The 17,985-nt window shown below is 44.7% G+C and overlaps 1 protein-coding gene across 1 annotated transcript in view; it reads right to left on the bottom strand.

Moving 5' to 3' along the window:
• Lrrk1 (leucine rich repeat kinase 1) overlaps positions 1–17,985 on the bottom strand; it is a 134,662-nt gene that overhangs the window by 90,948 nt on the left and 25,729 nt on the right. The window contains exon 3 of the mRNA XM_005357787.3: positions 186–349. Coding sequence (XP_005357844.1) covers positions 186–349 — 164 coding nt within the window. The remainder of the gene's footprint in view (positions 1–185; positions 350–17,985) is intronic.

Below are 17,985 nucleotides of genomic sequence, written 5' to 3'. Positions count from 1 at the left end.
TTCCATGTGCACACGCTGGCAAGTGTATCCCCCTTACCGCATGCAGGCTTCCATGTGCACACGCAGGCAAGTGTATCCCCTTACCGCATGCGGGCTTCCATGTGCACAGGCAGGCAAGTGTACTCCCCATCACACAGTCTCCCATCTAATCAGAATAGTTCCCCTGGGGCAGGCACACACCCTACCTTCTCCTGCGGGGATTCGCTCTCCTCACAAGCCTCTCTGAGCAGGTCACGAGCCCGGGAGAGGTTTCTCTGCTTGTATGCTCTATGGATTTCTTCCATGCTGGAAGACCGCACTGAGGAGATGCCACCAGGTGCAGACAGTTTGCCGCCCATGCCTTCGGCACCTGCGAAGGAAGACACATACACTCGGTGTCACTGTGCTGGTGACCTCTGGGTTGTCACTGGAGGTGACAGTGGAGGAATGCACTCCCTGTGACATGGCTCTGCGGGCGTGTAGGAAGACAAAGGAGGGTCCTGAAATGCTGCCGTCAGCAAGTTCCTATTTCTCTGTGAGACATGGAGCCATTTTGGAAGACATTCACTGGGGCAGTGGGAAGCTCAGCCCAGCTCAGTGATGACTGCAGGGGACTGCCAACTGGAGCTCCTCCAGTGCCCTGGGCAACGGGAGGCAGGCGGTACTCTGGTGACAGAGCTGATGGCCCCAGCCAAAATGCTGCACTGCTGTGTCCCTCTAAGGGAAAAGAGCCGCTAAGACTCAGGGTGTGGGAATCGCACAGTTCTCAATCCTGCTCCACTAAGAAAACTCTCAAAAGGTCAGGTGACTTAGGACTGGCAACCCTTGCCTCTGCGCTAAATGCCACCCGAGTATCTCCATCAGTCCTTTGACACTCTGGGCCCCTAGATATTCTTGGACCACGTGTGTGACTGACCCACCCTGGCCCTAAGATCCCTACTATTCTGGTTATCTGAATTGTGGCTTTCTGTAGACATATCCCTGTTCTCCATAAGTGGGTGCTAACCTGTCCTGGGCAGAGGAGGGGGTGTGGGATGTTTTGGCCTGCTGAGCATCAGGTGCTGCTCGGGAGGAGAGGCCAGACTTGCAGAGGGCTGCAGCATTGTTGAGGACTCAGTGCATGGGTCCTTATGGAGCTGCTGGACACAGCTGAGTGCTGCACTGGGTGGAAAGACATGGACAGAGGAGATAACTGTCCTCCATCAGTGCCCTGCTCCAGAACAAGGATTATATAGAGGTCTGCAGGCCCCAAAGACTGACAAGCAGTCTTTGGAAGGCCCCTCAACGTTTTAAAGCTCTGCACAAAGCTCTTGCTATGTGTGTGTGTGTGTGTGTGTGTGTGTGTGTGTGTGTGTGTGTGTGTACATTTCTCTGGAAAGAAAATTCAAGGCTTCTGTGACATTTCCTAAGGAGGTAGGAAACAAAAGCGAAAACTTTCTCTCTACAGATGTTAGAGAAAGGGCTGTTGCCAATGAGAAGTTAAGTTCTGAACTGTGCTGAGTGACAGAAGAGACAAGGTGAGGATTCTATGATTCATCGCTAAGTTTACACAGTGGGGGGGGCCTTGTGATGACAGGTGGGGCTGGACTGGGCCCCTTCCCCTTCTCTCTGCTCCCTCTCAATCCGTGAGTTGAACATTTTGGTTCAGGTTGTGCTCCAATATCACAGTCTGAAAGCCGTGGGACCAATCTGTCATGGACCTGAACTATGAGCTAACATAGCCCCTTTCTCTTTTAAGTTGATTACCTCAGGCATTTTGTTATAGTGAGGGACAACTAGCTATCTAACAAATCATAAAAATTACATGCTTAAAAATAAATTTCACAAAAGATAAGTAAAATCTGAGCTCTGTAAAAAAAAAATAAACACTGCCAAGAAAAAAAATAAAGATTTGTATAGCCAGGAAGATCTCCCATGCTCATGGATCAGAGAACAAACCCTAGGAAGGCGCCACTTCCCCCTGAGTTTAGGCACAGCCTCAATTTCGGTTTAACTATAGACCCAGCTGGACTTTTTTTTCCCCTCATAAAATTATATCAGATTCTCAAGTTCACATGGAAAACTTGCAAAACCTAGAATAGTCAAAGCAGTCTTGAAAGAGAAAGTGGAGGATTTACATTACATGATTTCAAAACTTAACCATTAGGCTCCCATAAGCAGGCAATATGATACCAGTACAGACAGCCCCGTAGGACAGAATTGGGTTAGGAAATAGACTCATGGGGCTGAGGAGATGCGAATGTGAGAACCCAAGTTCAGACAGACCCCCAGCACCCAAGTAAAACCCGGGAGCAGTGGGCACAGTCTGCTCCATGTGTGCTGGAGGAATAGGGAGACAGCTCACTGCAGCCAGCATGAATCCATGAGGTCTGAGTCTAGTAGGAGAGACCCATCTCAAAAGAATGTAGACGGGCTAGGGACATGGCCCAGAGGTTAGTGTTTGCTGGGCTCCTCATCGTTATGAGGATCAGAGTTTGGATCCCCAAGCCCCACACAGATGTTAGGAGGGTGTGGTGTGTCAGCCCTCCTGAGATGTCAGGCTTAGAAGGCAGAGATGGGATCCATGGAGCAAGCTGGCTAATGAGACCAGCCTTGTCAGTCAGTTCTGGGTTTGACAGAGACCTCACTGCAGTGAATAATGTGGAAAAACAGTCAGGGAGGATTCCCATCATCGGCCTCTGTCTCCACATGTGAACATTGCATGCATGTGCACATCACACACATGTGAAGTGGAAAAGGGTGGAGAGTGATCAAGGAAGTTATCTGATATTGAGCTCAAGCCAGCACACACCACACACACACACACAGACACACACACACACGCACACACACACACACTGTGCATACCAAATACACACAGCAAACACACACCAAACATACCACACACACATACACACGCATATACATTTAACAAACACACAAAGACTCATAATTTGGACATCTAATTAACTTTTTGCAAGGGTTCCAAAACAATCTAATGGGAAAAAGGTTTCTCAACAGATGGTACCAGCACACCTGGTACCAATACCTCATCACTTAGGCTGCAGAGATTGCTCAGCAGTTAAGGTCAGCATTTGCTGCCCTTCCAGAGGACCTGGGTTCAGTTCCAACCACCCATATGTCAGTGTTCACCTGTCTATAATTACAGTTCCAGGGAATCTGACCTCTTCAGGACTCTGTAGACACTACACACCCATTTTGCATACATATGTGCAGGCAAAACCACTTACATATACAAAACAAAATGTAAAAGATGCTTATCTTTTATAATACACAAAGCTAACCTGAGGTGGATTAGGGATCTAAAATGTAAAAGCAAATGATAAAGGCTGTAGAAAAATTTGTAAACTCCCTTCAAGACTTCACTGGAAGCAAAATCCCTTACTGGTGCATGTGACGTGGTTTGAGTCTCTCTCAGGTCCGACAGGAATTTAAGCAATGGTAGCAGGAATTCATGGCTGCAAGATGGGACAACTTGAAAGGGCAGAGCCTTTTGGGAGGTCTAAGTCATGAAGGGTGGGGTAGCTCTCGTTATTTGAGATGTGAATACCTGCCTACTCCTGCACACACAGGACTGCCTGGGTTCAGCAGAAGGTCTCCACCTCTGCAAAGTCAGTGTGGGCTCACTCAGGTCCTTGAGTCTCCAGAACTGTGACCTGCATAAACCCACTTCTTTGTCAAGTGACAAGTGTCACGTGCTTTGCTATAGTGGTGAAAAAGGGTCCCAGGAAACAGTAACGGAAGGAAAACTGCTAAGTTGCATTTGGCTTAGAAGTGATGAAGAATGGCTGAATTAAACTTGGTTCAAAGTTTAACATTATGCTCATCAAAGGCACTTTTTAAAGAAGCAGGCAAATTCTAGTCTGGAATACAATATTGGAGGACATATCTGAAGATAAATGGTGAATACATTAACACAAAGAATATTTAAAGAAAAATAACAAAAAATATACAGCACAATTACAAATAGTCAAAGATTTGAACACTGAAGACAGTCAAAAAACTCCATACCATTGCTCATCATGGAAAAGCACAAGCCAAAGCAACGCCATTGCACTCCCAGCAGAGCGCCATACTTTAAAAAGATGTGAGCAACCGGGATGCTGGGGCCTGATGGGTTAGAATGTAAACTGTGTAGATTATATTACAGACTACTCTGGCGGCTTCTTTGAAAACCGAACACACACTGTCCTTGCTCTACCAGTTTCATTCTTAGGTTTTTACTCAAAAGGAGAATATCCCCAAAAAGCTATCCAAGCATGCTCATAAAGGTGGTGGTCATAATATTTCTCCAAGCTTCAAGTAGTCCAGTTTGTTTATTTACTGTACAAACTGTGTGGCCATAACTACTCAATAATAAAAAAGAAGGAACTATCAATCATCCTGATGGCTGAAATGAATCTCAAGAATAAAATGCTGAGAAAATAAAAGCCTGCAAAGTGATGCTATTTCTATGATGTGCTAATCTTGGTTGATTTGGGGGAGGGCATGAGGACATCGCTTGTGCTGATGGCTCCTGATCTTGATGGAGTTTGCATTACATGGCTGCTGCATTTGCTAAAATGAATCAGTCTATTTAAAATATGTGCATTATGCTTTGTGAACATTTTATGTAAAAGGCTATTACAAACATAATATACAAATGTTAGTAGTTAAGGGTGGGTTGTATAAGATGTTGGTAACTTACTTTAAAACCATTAGGAATGAGATGGCCCATGTCAGACTCTAGGTGGTAGGTATATAGGTATACATTGGCTCAATTCTTTTAGTATTCCTGTATGTTGGGAATTTTTCACAACAGTATGTTGGGGAAAAGGAGGACTCTACATGCAGGGGCCACCATCTGACATACAGCATGAACTTTCCTACCAACACAGAAAGAAACCAAACCTGCTCCGTAGAAGCCAGGGAGAGCTGCCTACAAAGCCACAGCCCTTAATATCATCCAGGGTCTTCACAACACATCCCGAGCTGGGATCTGACCATTTCCAAGGCAACTGCCCTGAAAATCCACGAGAAGTCTGTCGTTGTACATGACTGACGGCTCCCTGACACATGTGGGCTGTTGAGTCAGAGGGGAGAGCTCAAGGTTGTTTTTGGAAAGACAAGACAGCTTTGCATGTAATGATGTGAATACAGCAGCTTCTCTCTCCAATATACAGGACAGTCCCCATCAATAATTCAGGCCGTAGAGTGCTGGGCGGGGGAGGGGCCATTAGCAGGGGTGAGAAGGGTGCAGTCAGCTCCAGTGCCTCCATCAGAGACTCCTTCATCATGTCATGACTCATCTTTCAGAATTAAACAAGCAGCCGCGATCTCATAAACAGCAAGTGTGCCCGCGCCTTTGCTTCTGCTCTTGTTAGGAACATAAAGGCAGTCAGATCTTGAAGTGAAGTAGAGGAGACCGTGAAGGTCCTGTATCTATACAGGTCTAAGCTCACAGGAAATTACGAGAGTGCTTTGATTTTGCTACCGTCTGTAATAATGCTGGTGCGCCCGGAGTAACAGATGTCATGGGAGTCTAGATCTGCCCTGTTCTCTTCAGATCCCTCAGTACTGGGTTTTCGGCTTGGTCCCCCATTTCCTTAAGTGGCATGAACATCCCACACACACTCTCATGGCCCTTGTGAGCTGGGGCTCTAGCCTGATCAGACTGCAGAGGAGTACAATGCATATACAAATTATTGCCAAGCCCGTACAGTTTCCAGAACAAACACAGTGGTTAACATTAATCTATACTGAAAGAAAAAAAAATGAGACTCCAACAATAAACATTAAAGATGATTGTGAGAGAGGAACAAGGGAAGGAGAGAAGGTTTTCTGAATTTTTTTTCCAGGCTTTTTGTATTGGGATAGTATGGCTCGTTTATTTTAAATGGTAGAGAAATTACACATATTCCTTGGAAAGAAAGACAGTGAGGGTAAAAAGGTAACACATAAACACCTCATGTTAAGGACAGATGTCTTGTCTTACCATGAGCTGACACTCTGTTTATTATAGGTAAAGATTTTCATGGAATTTCTGTTGTTTAAATCCCAGACAGTACAGTTCTATATCTGTGAATTGGTTACTTTGACACAAAGTTTAGAAATAGTTGAGATAGTTTAGGCATTTTACCTATTTATTCAGATACTTATATTTATCACCTCACTCAAAATAATGTTGTTCTTTTACATGGTAAAACACCACACTGATAAATGTATTCTTCATATATACTTGAAAGTCATAAGAAAACACAGAGACTTTCTGAATTGATTCTATTTTAATAAAACATGAATGTCTCAAGCAGCAAAAGCTAGTAGGAAACTATTGAATAGTTTGGTTTCATATATTAAAAATCCTTCTCAGTCTCTTTATCAAGACCTTATTTTCCTAATTATCAACAACCTTTTCTGACATACACAACTACAGACAGGCATGCCATCTGCTTTTAGTGCAAATTAAAACGCCTAACCAGGTCTGAAAGGAAGAGAAGGACAAAGTGACAGCCTCTTCTAAGAAGTATTCAGCTGGTGCGTCCTGTCAAGTCTGAAGAGTAAATCAGAAGAAGTAACGAGTGAAGGAAAGACAGGGATGTGTGTGTGCCTGTCGAACTTAGAGACACGACACATGTGGAAATATCTGGGAGCATCAAAGAAACATTTAAAGCAAGCGCTGAACTTGTGAGTATGTGCCATATCCCGGATGCGCCAGGCATAGGTGAGAAACTCAAGTTCATTGTGTGAAGAAATATTAGCTAAAAGAAGTAAAACACTTTAAAACCCATAGAGAGAGAACACCATTTGCCTTTTGATACTTGCTTTCAACTCAACATTCCATCTATTCTTCCAGGCTTGCACAATAGTTCACATCATCATCCCTGTCTAATTGAAATATTTGTTGCCGATAACTCAACCCCTAGGACTTACATAATTCTTATTTTAGAAAAACAAATTATTCTGACTACAGACAAACTAGCGGCAAGGATTCTTGCCTGTTAGTGATTGGTAGAAAGAGAATTCCATGGATATCACAGAACAGGGTGTTGTGATACCCCGTGACTTATTCTCAGGGCTCCCTGTGATGCCAGGCACACTGTAAGACAGTCTCCTTTTTTCTCAGTCCCTGAGAATGACCTGTCCCAATGCCATTCTTCACCTTTCTTCTAGAATATAATTTTTTCTTTTCTCCTGACACAATAATGAAAAACAAATTTTCTACTGTTTTATCCTACAAATCTAGGGCAATGGAGAAGTTCTATAAAAATGGATTTAATTCTGTGAGATCTGATTCTGTGCATAGTATATGTGTGAGCATGTGTATGCATGCATGTATGCATGTGTGTGATATTTCTCCCATTAGCATTAAATTTAATGTCTATGATGGGAGGCAATGTCCATTTAAAATCATAGTTGAGAGACACATTTGCAACGTTCAGAAAAGGCCCTGCCATTTTATTGGCATATCCATGATATTGTTGATTGCATTCACCTCCATCAATATAACAGCAGAAAGTTCAAGTGACCCCCACCCCCCGACCCTCAGCTCCCTGCAGAACAAAGGCAAGCACACTCTAGGATGCTACTGACCTGCTCAGAGTTGTTTAATGACCTTCCTCCACCGAGTCCCCATGTGGCCACAGCATCAGGAGAGAAGGCTGGGCCTCCTCAGAGGTGACACCCTCTCTGCGCTCCAGGGCCTGCCTTGGTGACCCTGGCTTTAGTGCTTTCAGAGAGCAGGACGCGTCTCTCTCTCCAGACACCAGTGGAAGGTTTTGCTTCAGCAGCGATTTCATCTCTGGGTCGCATTACGGCGAAACCCAAGCCTGTATTTCTTTAGGGGAAGAGGCAGAGGATCCAGGGTGCCAGGGGACGGAGGTGACCCTCCGAGGCAAGTCCTCCTGGCTCCAGATGGCTAATACTCAGCTCCGTCCTGCTAGCTACTGCATCATCATCAGCAAAGGGAGACAGCAAAGCAGGAACTGCGCTGGGAGCTTGGGGGACTCGCTGGAATCCTGAGGTGAGCAAGTCTCATTCCAGCAAAGCTCTCAGATACAGACTTAGAACTCAATGCTGGTCTTATCCAATAAAGGACCTATTTTTCTAATAATAATAAAACCACAATTGGTGGGTTGGGAAGATAATGTAAATAAAGGCACTCACTATAGAAGCCTGATGACCTGAATTCAAATCCTCAGAAGCCGCCTAAAAGCCAGAGGCAGAAGAGCACAGGCAGCTGTAATCCCAGCACGCCCTCACTAGGGATGGCAGGTGGAGACAGGCCAGCAGGCCCGGCTAACCACTGTGAAGAGGCTGTCTCAAAGGAGGTAGATAAGTTGTGAAATCAGAGATTGTCCTCTGATCTCTACACGTGCACGTGTGTGTACGCACACACAAAGCAAACAATCCTATAATGCCATGTTATGTCCATGTGACCAGGGCTGGGGTGGCTTGGAGGCTGGCCGCATATAGATCTCACCGCAGAGCTAATATCTGGATCTTGGCCGTCCGAACACAACCTTCTGCACTCCAGGCTAGGCACTGCCAGCCAAACACTGGATGTTTATTCAACATAAGCTATGCCGTGGCATGCATGGCGAGAAAAGTGGTAACGCAGAGGTGAGTGGTCCTGCCTCACTGGGTGAGTGGAAGTGGAAGCAGCCTGTCCTTTACTCCTGCAGTGGCAAGAGAGAGACAAGATACAGCGTGCAGTGATGACTCCTGTCCTAAATTTAGCTCCTTCTCCAAACATTCCCTTACTCACTGCGCCTTTGATCTCTGGACATCTAATACCTCCTATGTGCTGATCCTGGGCTCAGCGCCTACTGAGACAGTTTGAGTCAATGCTGTGTTTTTCCTGGAGTTTACTTTTAAACCCCCGCAGCAGAAACCATGCCCCTTATCCGGCTAGGGATGTAGGAAGGCCGGGATGGCCAACAAACAGGAGTGGATTTGGAAAAGAAAGAACCTTTGGTCTGAAGAGAGTGACATCCCAGAGGAAAGACGGCTCCTTTATTCAATACCTATAGCACAATATAAAATGCTCCAATCTGAAGATAGAAAAGTTAAAAATAATTCCTAGTCTGATCTTTGAGGTGACTGTGCTTAAAAATGCCAGGAGATTAGAACATTCGTCGACACAGCAGCCCTGTTTTCTTGGAACTGACTCCATGGGAATAATCCCACATATTTAAAAACCCCATGCAAGACTGGGGCTGCAGTTCAGTGGGGGGGGGGGATGTGCTTAGCATAGGCGAGGCCATGGGTTTGATTCCTAGCCCTGGAAAAGGAAGGGGATAAGAATGAGCTGGAGAGATGGCTCAGTGGGTAAGAGGATGTGCTATTCCAACATGAGGCCCTGAGTTCGAGTTGTCAGCACCCACATAAAACACTCCAGGCATGGTTAAAAGCACTGACTGCTCTTCCAGAGGACCCGAGTTCAATCCCCAGCACCCACTTGGAAGCTCCTAACAGCTTTAACTCAGTTCTGGGGAACCAGACACCCTCCTCTGTCCTCTGTGGACACCAGGCATGCTATGGCACACAAATTGCATGCAGGAAAAACACACATAGACAATAAAATAAAATTACCAAGCATAGCCGTGAGCACCTGTAATCCCAGCACTGAGGGGCAGAGACAGGGAGAGCCTGAGAGCTCACTGCCAGTTAGCCTAGTTGAGACCGGGAGCGTCTGGCTTAGAGATAGCCTGTCTCAGGGTGGTAAAGTGAGGGATAAGATAAAGGTAAGTCTGAACACTCCTGTCCATGTTCACACACACACGCGCGCGCGCGCACACACACACACACACACACGCTCACACACACTCGCACACTCTCACACACACACTCGCGCACACACTCACATACATGCATGCACACATACCCAAAGCTCTATGAACACCCTCTCTACTGTGTGGTCTGATGCTTGTGACAGCTGAAATGTGGGAATGTGAACAACCCTCCATACAGCACACAGGAAGCAGACAAGATGGCCATTTCTCAAGAGGGTCATTGTTTGTAGAAGAATCTCAGGTCATCTTCGCAGAACTCTTTTCTCTATTGTCCAGTTATTTCCCTGTGACTACTAAAACGACAAAGCTTCCCAAAGTACGCTTTTCTAACTCACAGCGTCAGGTTTCTAGCAGAAGCCAGCTTCCTCACAACAGAGATAGGCCCAAAGGAAGAAAACAAACTTAAACAGAAAGAAACATTTAAGACAAGACACCTAGGCATGTCTGGTGACGGCTTCTCCTGGGAACTGCACTAAGTAAAACAATGGGTAACAGAAATAGAACTGTAAGTAATTTGTCAGAATGGGGTTCAAGCCTAAGCTTGACTCTCACGGCTTGGCAAGTGTTTAGGATATTTGGATTTCACCTTTTTAACAGAAAGAAACCTATGAACGATTGCACTGGGCATACCACATATGTCAATAAAAAAAAACAGACACACAAAGTGGGCCAGTCCCCTTCTTTTCATTTTCACTCAGTCTGTGGGGGCAGTTGAGTGGGTTTGAGGTTTGATGGACCCCAGTTTCCTTGCCCTGGAAGAGTCTCCACACCTCCCCTGCTGGTCAACATTAGCCTCTGCCCAGAGTCCAGCCCAGATGGGAGTCTCCATAAGAAGACTTGTGGACTTTCCGTCTGGGCTTCCTTCTTCTTCCTCTGTCCACTGTGGTCTGACCCAGATCTTGCCCCTTGGGAGGGTGTCTGCGCAATGCTTCCCTCAAGCCAGGCCCTACCCACTCACTGCTGTGGGTGTGCAACAACACACCCTTCACACAACAGGCGCCCACCCAAACCCTCCTCAGTGCTCCCTGCATGCCAGGACGATTCAGCTACTGTCTTGCCATCTATATTTCATTCGACATGCGACGTGGCCCAGGGGCACAGGAGTCTCCTGGTGAGGGACATCACAATATACTCAGGCCCTTTCCGAAATTTTCTTCCTAAGAATCACTTCACGACATTCCCCCCTGATCCCAACTTCCCCTCTGTTCCCCAAGTCAGGCTGCTTCAGAATAACATTTATAGGACTCACGTCAGGTCAAAATGTACACAATTTCAAGGTAATATTCTGGGGATTTCCAGTCCGCACAAGGATCTGAAACTTAACCATGCGCTTGGGAATACACCGAGGTAGAAGTCTAACGCATTCCTGAGGAAGGAAACCCCAAGCTCAGAGAGCTGCAGACAGAAACAGAGGAATGCGACCATCAAGCTATAACACACCCATTACTCCCACCCCTTCCCATGTCACTGGTACCTTCTCGGGGTCCCTGGTGTGCTTCAATTGCCTCTCTTCTGCTGCCACAAAACTAGAGGGACCAGTGGAACCTAGTTAGCTCAGGGGCTCTGTGCCTGGAGTCAAGAGAGCGAAGGAGTGGGCAGTGCTGCAGAGAACACTGCCCGACCCTCTCTGGGGTCTGGAGAAATGGCATGCCACTGCCGCTACCTAAAATTAAGTTAGCAATTTTTCCCCATCTGTAGACACTACGAAGTGTTAAGTTTCTTATCTTATTCCTCAGCCATCTGAGATCAGGCAATGTGAATTGCACAGATAAGTTTGTGGCTTTTGGTTACTCTGCTTGGAGTCAGAGGTGACTTAAGCTAAAAAGTCAGCAAACAGGTCGCACGTAGCAAAGTTCTGGGGAGCAGAGGGAAGATGGCTTAAGCTCCCTAGGCGTTCACTCCGGGCAGAGCAGCGTGAGGCACAGCACAGTCAGACAGGTACTGACTGGCAAGCAGATGAAACTGCTAAACATCCAAGGGAAGCCGGGTGTGGCGGCACATGCCTGTGGTCCCAGCACTCAGCTGGCTGAGATATGAAGACTGTGAGTGACTTCAGCTTCACACGGGGATGCAGAGTAAAAATGCTGTCCTGCCCCCACCCAAGGGAAAACAAAACCACTTCCCCAAACACACTAAATGTAGAAGCAGAACTCCCTGATTGTTGGTGTCGACAATACCCTTACCTTAAAATGCTGCTTATTGTAACTTGAAAAAAAAAAAAAGCCCCAGGAAGAAAAAGAAAGAAATTACAGAGCAGTGGGAAAATGTAACAAATGGCACAATGAAATCTTTTTTTATAAAGTATTGTATTTAATGCCTGAATATAGATATGGATATACGCACATGTGTATGTGAAGCCAGAAGGGAGCAACTGATCCTCGGAAGCAGGGGTTACAGGTGGATGCTAGTCTCTGATGGGTGCTGGGAACAGAACCCAGGGCCTTTGGAAGAGGTGCAAGCGCTCTCAATTACTCAGCCATTTCTCCAGTAAATCTTTAACATCCATAATTACCTTCAGTTTGAGCAGATTAAAATTTCGAATCAAAAGCCCCAGTAGGTAAGACTAGGAAACACATTGCTGCCCGCAAGAGACGCAAGAGACATACACAGGCTAAAAGCGAAGGAACAAAGGTATTCCTTGTGAATGGGGCTAGAAGAGACTTTCACCACCAGAGAGAAGGCAGAAAGAGCATAAGAACCAGAAGGAATGAATGAGAAGCAGAGGAACAGACCCTCTAAATCAGTGGAGCAAAGCTCGCATGAACTCGCTGAGGCTGGAGCAGCAAGCATGGGGCTGACATGGGCCCGCACCAGGTCCTCTCTGTATGTGTTACAGCTTCTGGTTCGGTGTTTTTATGAGACTCCTGAATGTGGAAATGAGTGGGCCTCTGACTCTTGTGCCTCCTCTTGGCTCTTTTCCGTCTACTGGTTTGCTTTCTCCAACATCAGTGTGACAGTCGTTTTATCTTATATTTTACTTTGTCATGCTTGGTTGTTATCTCTTAGAAGCCAGTTCTTTTCTTATGAGAGACGGGAAGGAAGTGGATCTAGAGGGGAGGGGAGGTGGGGGGGGCTGGGAGCAGTAGAGGGAGGGGAAACTGAAATCTGGATATATTCTGTGAGAAAAGAACCTAGTTACGATAAAGGGGGGAAATAAAAAGATCTACTTATATTGGCACAACAGAATGTTAGTAAAATCTGTCCCCAGAAATGAAAAAGGTCATCACTACACAATCGTCTTAGTTAAGGTTCTTATTGCTGTGAAGAGACACCATGACTACAGCAACTCTTACAAAGGAAACATTTAGTTGGGGTGGCTCGCTTACAGTTTCAGAGCTTCAGGCCACTCTCACGGAGGGGAGCATGTCATATCAGCACGCAGGCAGACATGGTGCCGAAGGAAGAGCTGGGAGTCCCACATCATGCAGGCAACAGGAAGTCGACTGACTCGCTGGGCAGTATTCTGAGCATTGAAAACCTCAAAGTCCACCTCTGCAGTGACACACTTCCTCCAACAAGGCCACACCCATTCCAACAAAGCCACACCCATTCCAACAAAGCCATGTCTCCTAATAGTGCCACTGTCTGTGAGATTCTGGGTGGCAATTACATTCAAACTACCACAACAATAATCAAATGGTCTGTCTTATTAAGGGGACTTAATAGCTACATATGCACCTACCATCAGTGTGTGTGTGTGTGTGTATGTGTACATATATGTACATATGTGCATTGTGACATCACAAGTATTAACTGAAGAGAAAAAATAACTAACAATATAACAATAGTCGGTGCCTTTACTACCCTAATTTCTACTACGGATGGTCCAGAAAATCAAGTAGGAAACTATGAACTGGAACAACATCAGGCCAAATGGAACAGACACACCCAGAGCTGTCCATCCAACAAGAGAACACTCATTCTTCTCAGTGCAGACAGATCATTATCCAGAGCAAAGCACACACTGGGCTGCGAACACAGCTTAACACATCCAGGAAGACTGAAATCCTGTCAAGGACTGCTTCTGTCCATGGGGGATGAAACTAGAAACTGATCACAAGAAGAAGGCAATCGGGAAGCATCTTGAAGCAAACGAAAATCAACACTCAACACTCTGAAACACAGAGAATGTAACCAAGTCAGCCCAGGAGGAAAGCTCACAGCAGTAAGCGCCTCACTAGGGGAAAAGGAGCCTTTGTATAAAAATCGAACCCTCAAGGACAGGGAACAGATGTGAATGAAACAGAGACTAGAACAGAAAAAGATAAGTAGAGTTAGTGAAGGTGGTTCTTTTTTAAGTAAAATTGAGAAACTTTTAGCTGTATCAATGAAAAAATGAGATGATTCATATCAATAAACTTATAGATGAAAGAGCAAATGTTATAGTTGACACTAAAGAAATACAAAGGATCCTAAGAGACTTCCATGAACAACACACCAAACTGGATAGCAAAAAAAAAAAAAAAAAAGATAAATTCCTAAACATTACAACCTACCAAGAATGAGTCATTATGGGCTGGAGAGATGGCCCAGTGGCAAGAGCACAAACCACTCTTGAAGGGGACTTGAGTTTGGTTTCCAGTTCCTGTGTTGGGTGGCCCACAATTGCCTACAACTCCAAAACCTCTGGCCTTCACAGGTACCTGCATCTATGTGCATATAGGCATGCACACACTCACATACACAATTAACAATAATAAAAATAAATCTTAAAAATAAAAAATAAATTGTGCATAAATAAGAAATATGAACAGGCAAAAGAACATTGAAACCATAATTTAAAAAAATTCCCAAAAGAAAATCCTAGGACTAGATGTGTGCAGAGGTGAATTTTATTAACAGGTAAGAATTGGTGACAAGGTCAGGCAATGGTGGTACATGCCTTTAATCCCAGCCCTTGGGAGGCAGAGGCAGGTGGATCTCTGTGAGTTCGAGGCCAGCCTAGTTTGCAGAGCAAGTTCCAAGACAACCAAGGCTACACAGAGAAACCCTGTCTCAAAAAAAAAAAAAGGTACTTTCAAAACTACCTCAAATATTGAAAAGGAGGAACAATTCCCAAACTCATTTTATGACACTGGCCTACCAACATTCTATAAGGACACTATAAGAAAATAAAACTACAGGAGCTCATTGTCCAGCGGCCTAGGGAGGAGTGTCCTCAGCCTCCGTCAAAGAGGTATCTTCGTAGTGACCAGTGGTTGATGCTGAGTCTCATGGCCGGCCAGAGCTCTGAGAGTGGAGTAGCTGTGGAGTGTGCAGCCTGAAACAAGACACTCAGATCGCCCCTTCCAAGGCTCAGGGAACATGAGGAAGGGATGATGGGGAGGACGGCTGCGAAATGTCACCTTGCAGGCATGATATGGCTGTGGCGCTCATAACTCAAGCAACTGCGATTGCGTCCATGGATGGGGAGGAGCTCACAGGTCACCTTCCCCAGGGGCGCATAAGGCCAGCATAGGGCTGTTAGAAAAGAGGTAGTCATTGCTTTTAGTGATGCTGTCACAGATGGGTTACTCAAATTTCAGTGACTAGCGTCACAATTATAACGGTGACCCTGGTTAAATCCAGTGGTTCACGTATTAACACATAGACAAGGCATGAATGTGGGACAAGAATTTAGTGATGGGGTGAGAAGAAGATAGAGGAATGGGTGATCAGAATATTATATATATATATATATGAAATTATCAATGGAGAAATTAATAAAAGGGGGAAATCACAGATCAATAAACATGATAAACAGAGGTGCAAACACTCTCAACCAAATGCCTGTGAACTGAATTCAACAACACAAAGAGCATACACTATGATCAAGTTGAGAGTGAGATATATCCTAGGGTACAAGGAAGATTCAGCACATATGCTAAACAAAGACAGTGACACACAGTAACAGGTCATCTCGGTGGACACATCAAAACCACAGATAATATGCGATATAGTTTCAGGACAGAAACTGTCAACAAGCTGGATACAGAAGCAAAGGACCTCGACACAATAAAGGCCACAGATAGCAAGGCCGCCGTTTTCATCATACCCAATGCTCTGACATCAGGAGCGACACATGGAATCTCACTCCCTATTTCTGTTCACAGAGTGTTAGCGGTTGGTCCTAGCCGGATCAGTTAGGGGAGGATAAGGAGTAAATGGCACCCAGATCAAGAAGGACGGCAAACTGCTAGAGCTAACAAAAGATCCAGCACAGTTAAAGGACACACAATCAACATAACAATGATCCCCTGAATTTCTACACAGTACCATGGACTATTAGAAAATGAATCCAAGAAATACTCTAGTGTACAAAAGCTACAAAAATACTTAGGAGTAAATTTAACCAAGACTTTGTGTAATGAAACTTTTCCTGGGGAGACACAACTCACCCCAGATAGGGATCTCATGACAAGCTGAAGTATGGATACCACCGAAGTCCAACTGGGTGAACCAATGAGTTGGTTGTTTTTGTTGTTGTTGTTGTTGTTGTTGTTGTTGTTGTTTTTTGGGGTTACTTACAGGAATATGGGTGAAGGGTTACTTTCAGGAGGAGAAATGACTCAAAGACAGCTATCTCACCAAAGCCTATTCCAATATGAGTGGCATCTCACAAAAGCTGGGCAACCAGAAATATACTACACAGCCTACAGACAGCTCAACAGGTTGCAGAGTGTCCTTTTCAGGTGCCTTAGTTGGTGTGAACCTCTTCCAGGCTTCCTGGCTGGTTTCTGCTCCTTCCAGTCAGCTGGTGTAGCCTCAGGGGTCTTTGAGACTCAGTTTCCTTGTGTCTGAAGAAGACTCCCGGCCTTTGATTGTTTACTCTGGCAGAGAGGGGTTTAGTGAACCTGTTCAGTTTCAGGGACTTCCTGAAGGTATTTTGAGTTGTGAATCTTCATGCTTAAGGCCTTTTCCCAAAGGATGAAAATTTTCAATCTCTGAGGAAACTGTCACATAATACCAGAAATTAAAAGACCTACTGCAAAGTACTTGAAAGAAATAAGACACAAATAAACAGAACGGCATATTGTATTCTTGTGCTGGAAGAATTAATACTGTAAAAATTTCTAGACTATTCAATGTGACCTTCAGATTCAATATAGCTTCTATCAAAATCGAGCAGCATTTCATATAGGAATAAAAAACAAAACAAAAAAAAAAAACAACAACAAAAAGCCTCCTAAAACTAGTTGGAGTTACAAACCCCCAAAAGCTAAAATAGTCTTGTTAAAGAACAAAGCTGAAAGCATTACACTTACTGGTCACAAACTATACCACAAAGCTGCAGTAATCCGAACAGTATGTCTCTGTCATTCATAGACACAGACAAGTGAAACAGAATAAACATCACAGAATAAAACGCACACATATACAGTCAGCCAAGTTTTGACAAGGTACCTAGAGTACACAAAGACAGAATGATGGTCCCTTTATCAAAGTGTATTGGGAAAACTGAATATATAATTTTTAAAAAGAGTGAAATTGGACCCTTATGATATACAATATCCCCAACTCAACTCTAAATAGATTAAAGACTTAACTATCTAGAAGTTTCAGAACTTCTAAAAGGAACATAGGGAAAAGTTCCTTGACAATTTTATTGTCATTGATCATGTAGAAGAGACACAAGCACAAATAATACAGAACCACAATCATCGATGAAGCTTCAGCACAGCCATTATTTATGCTTTTGTCTCATCTGATCTCGTTGGAGGAAATGTGTCCCTGGGGTGGACTCTGAGGTTTCAAAAACCCATGCTAGACCCAGTTCTCTCCCTCTGTTTGTGGATCAGGATGCAACTCTCAGCTACTTCTCCAACACCATGGCAAGTTCCTGCTTCCATGCTACCTGCCACCATGTCACCTGCTGTGATAATACAGTTTCAGGACTAAGCCTACGGCACTATTCTATAGCAATGCACCGTAGCACACTACGAGCTCCACAGACCCTGTAAACACTGCTCTGTTACCTGCTGCACTATTCTGTATGCCATGCACTGTAGTTCACTCCCCACTACACAAACCCTGCAAGCATTGCTGCACTATTCTGTACGCCATGCACTGTAGTACACTCCCAGCTACACAAACCCCTGCAAACAATTTGTTTTATCACCACACCAACAGCTTGTAGACCTCATGCTTACTGCATCCCTTGGTTATACCATTTTCTTTCTTCATTATTCTTATTTTATTTAGCGACAAGCTACACCATAAATGTGTGCTTATGTATGTGATATATGTATTACACATA

The sequence above is a fragment of the Microtus ochrogaster genome, chromosome 22 (assembly GCF_000317375.1).
Source record: "Microtus ochrogaster isolate Prairie Vole_2 chromosome 22, MicOch1.0, whole genome shotgun sequence".
NCBI classification, from domain to species: domain Eukaryota; kingdom Metazoa; phylum Chordata; class Mammalia; order Rodentia; family Cricetidae; genus Microtus; species Microtus ochrogaster.
The sequence above is the reverse complement of the archived record's forward strand: the minus strand, read 5'-3'. Positions and strand labels throughout refer to the sequence as shown.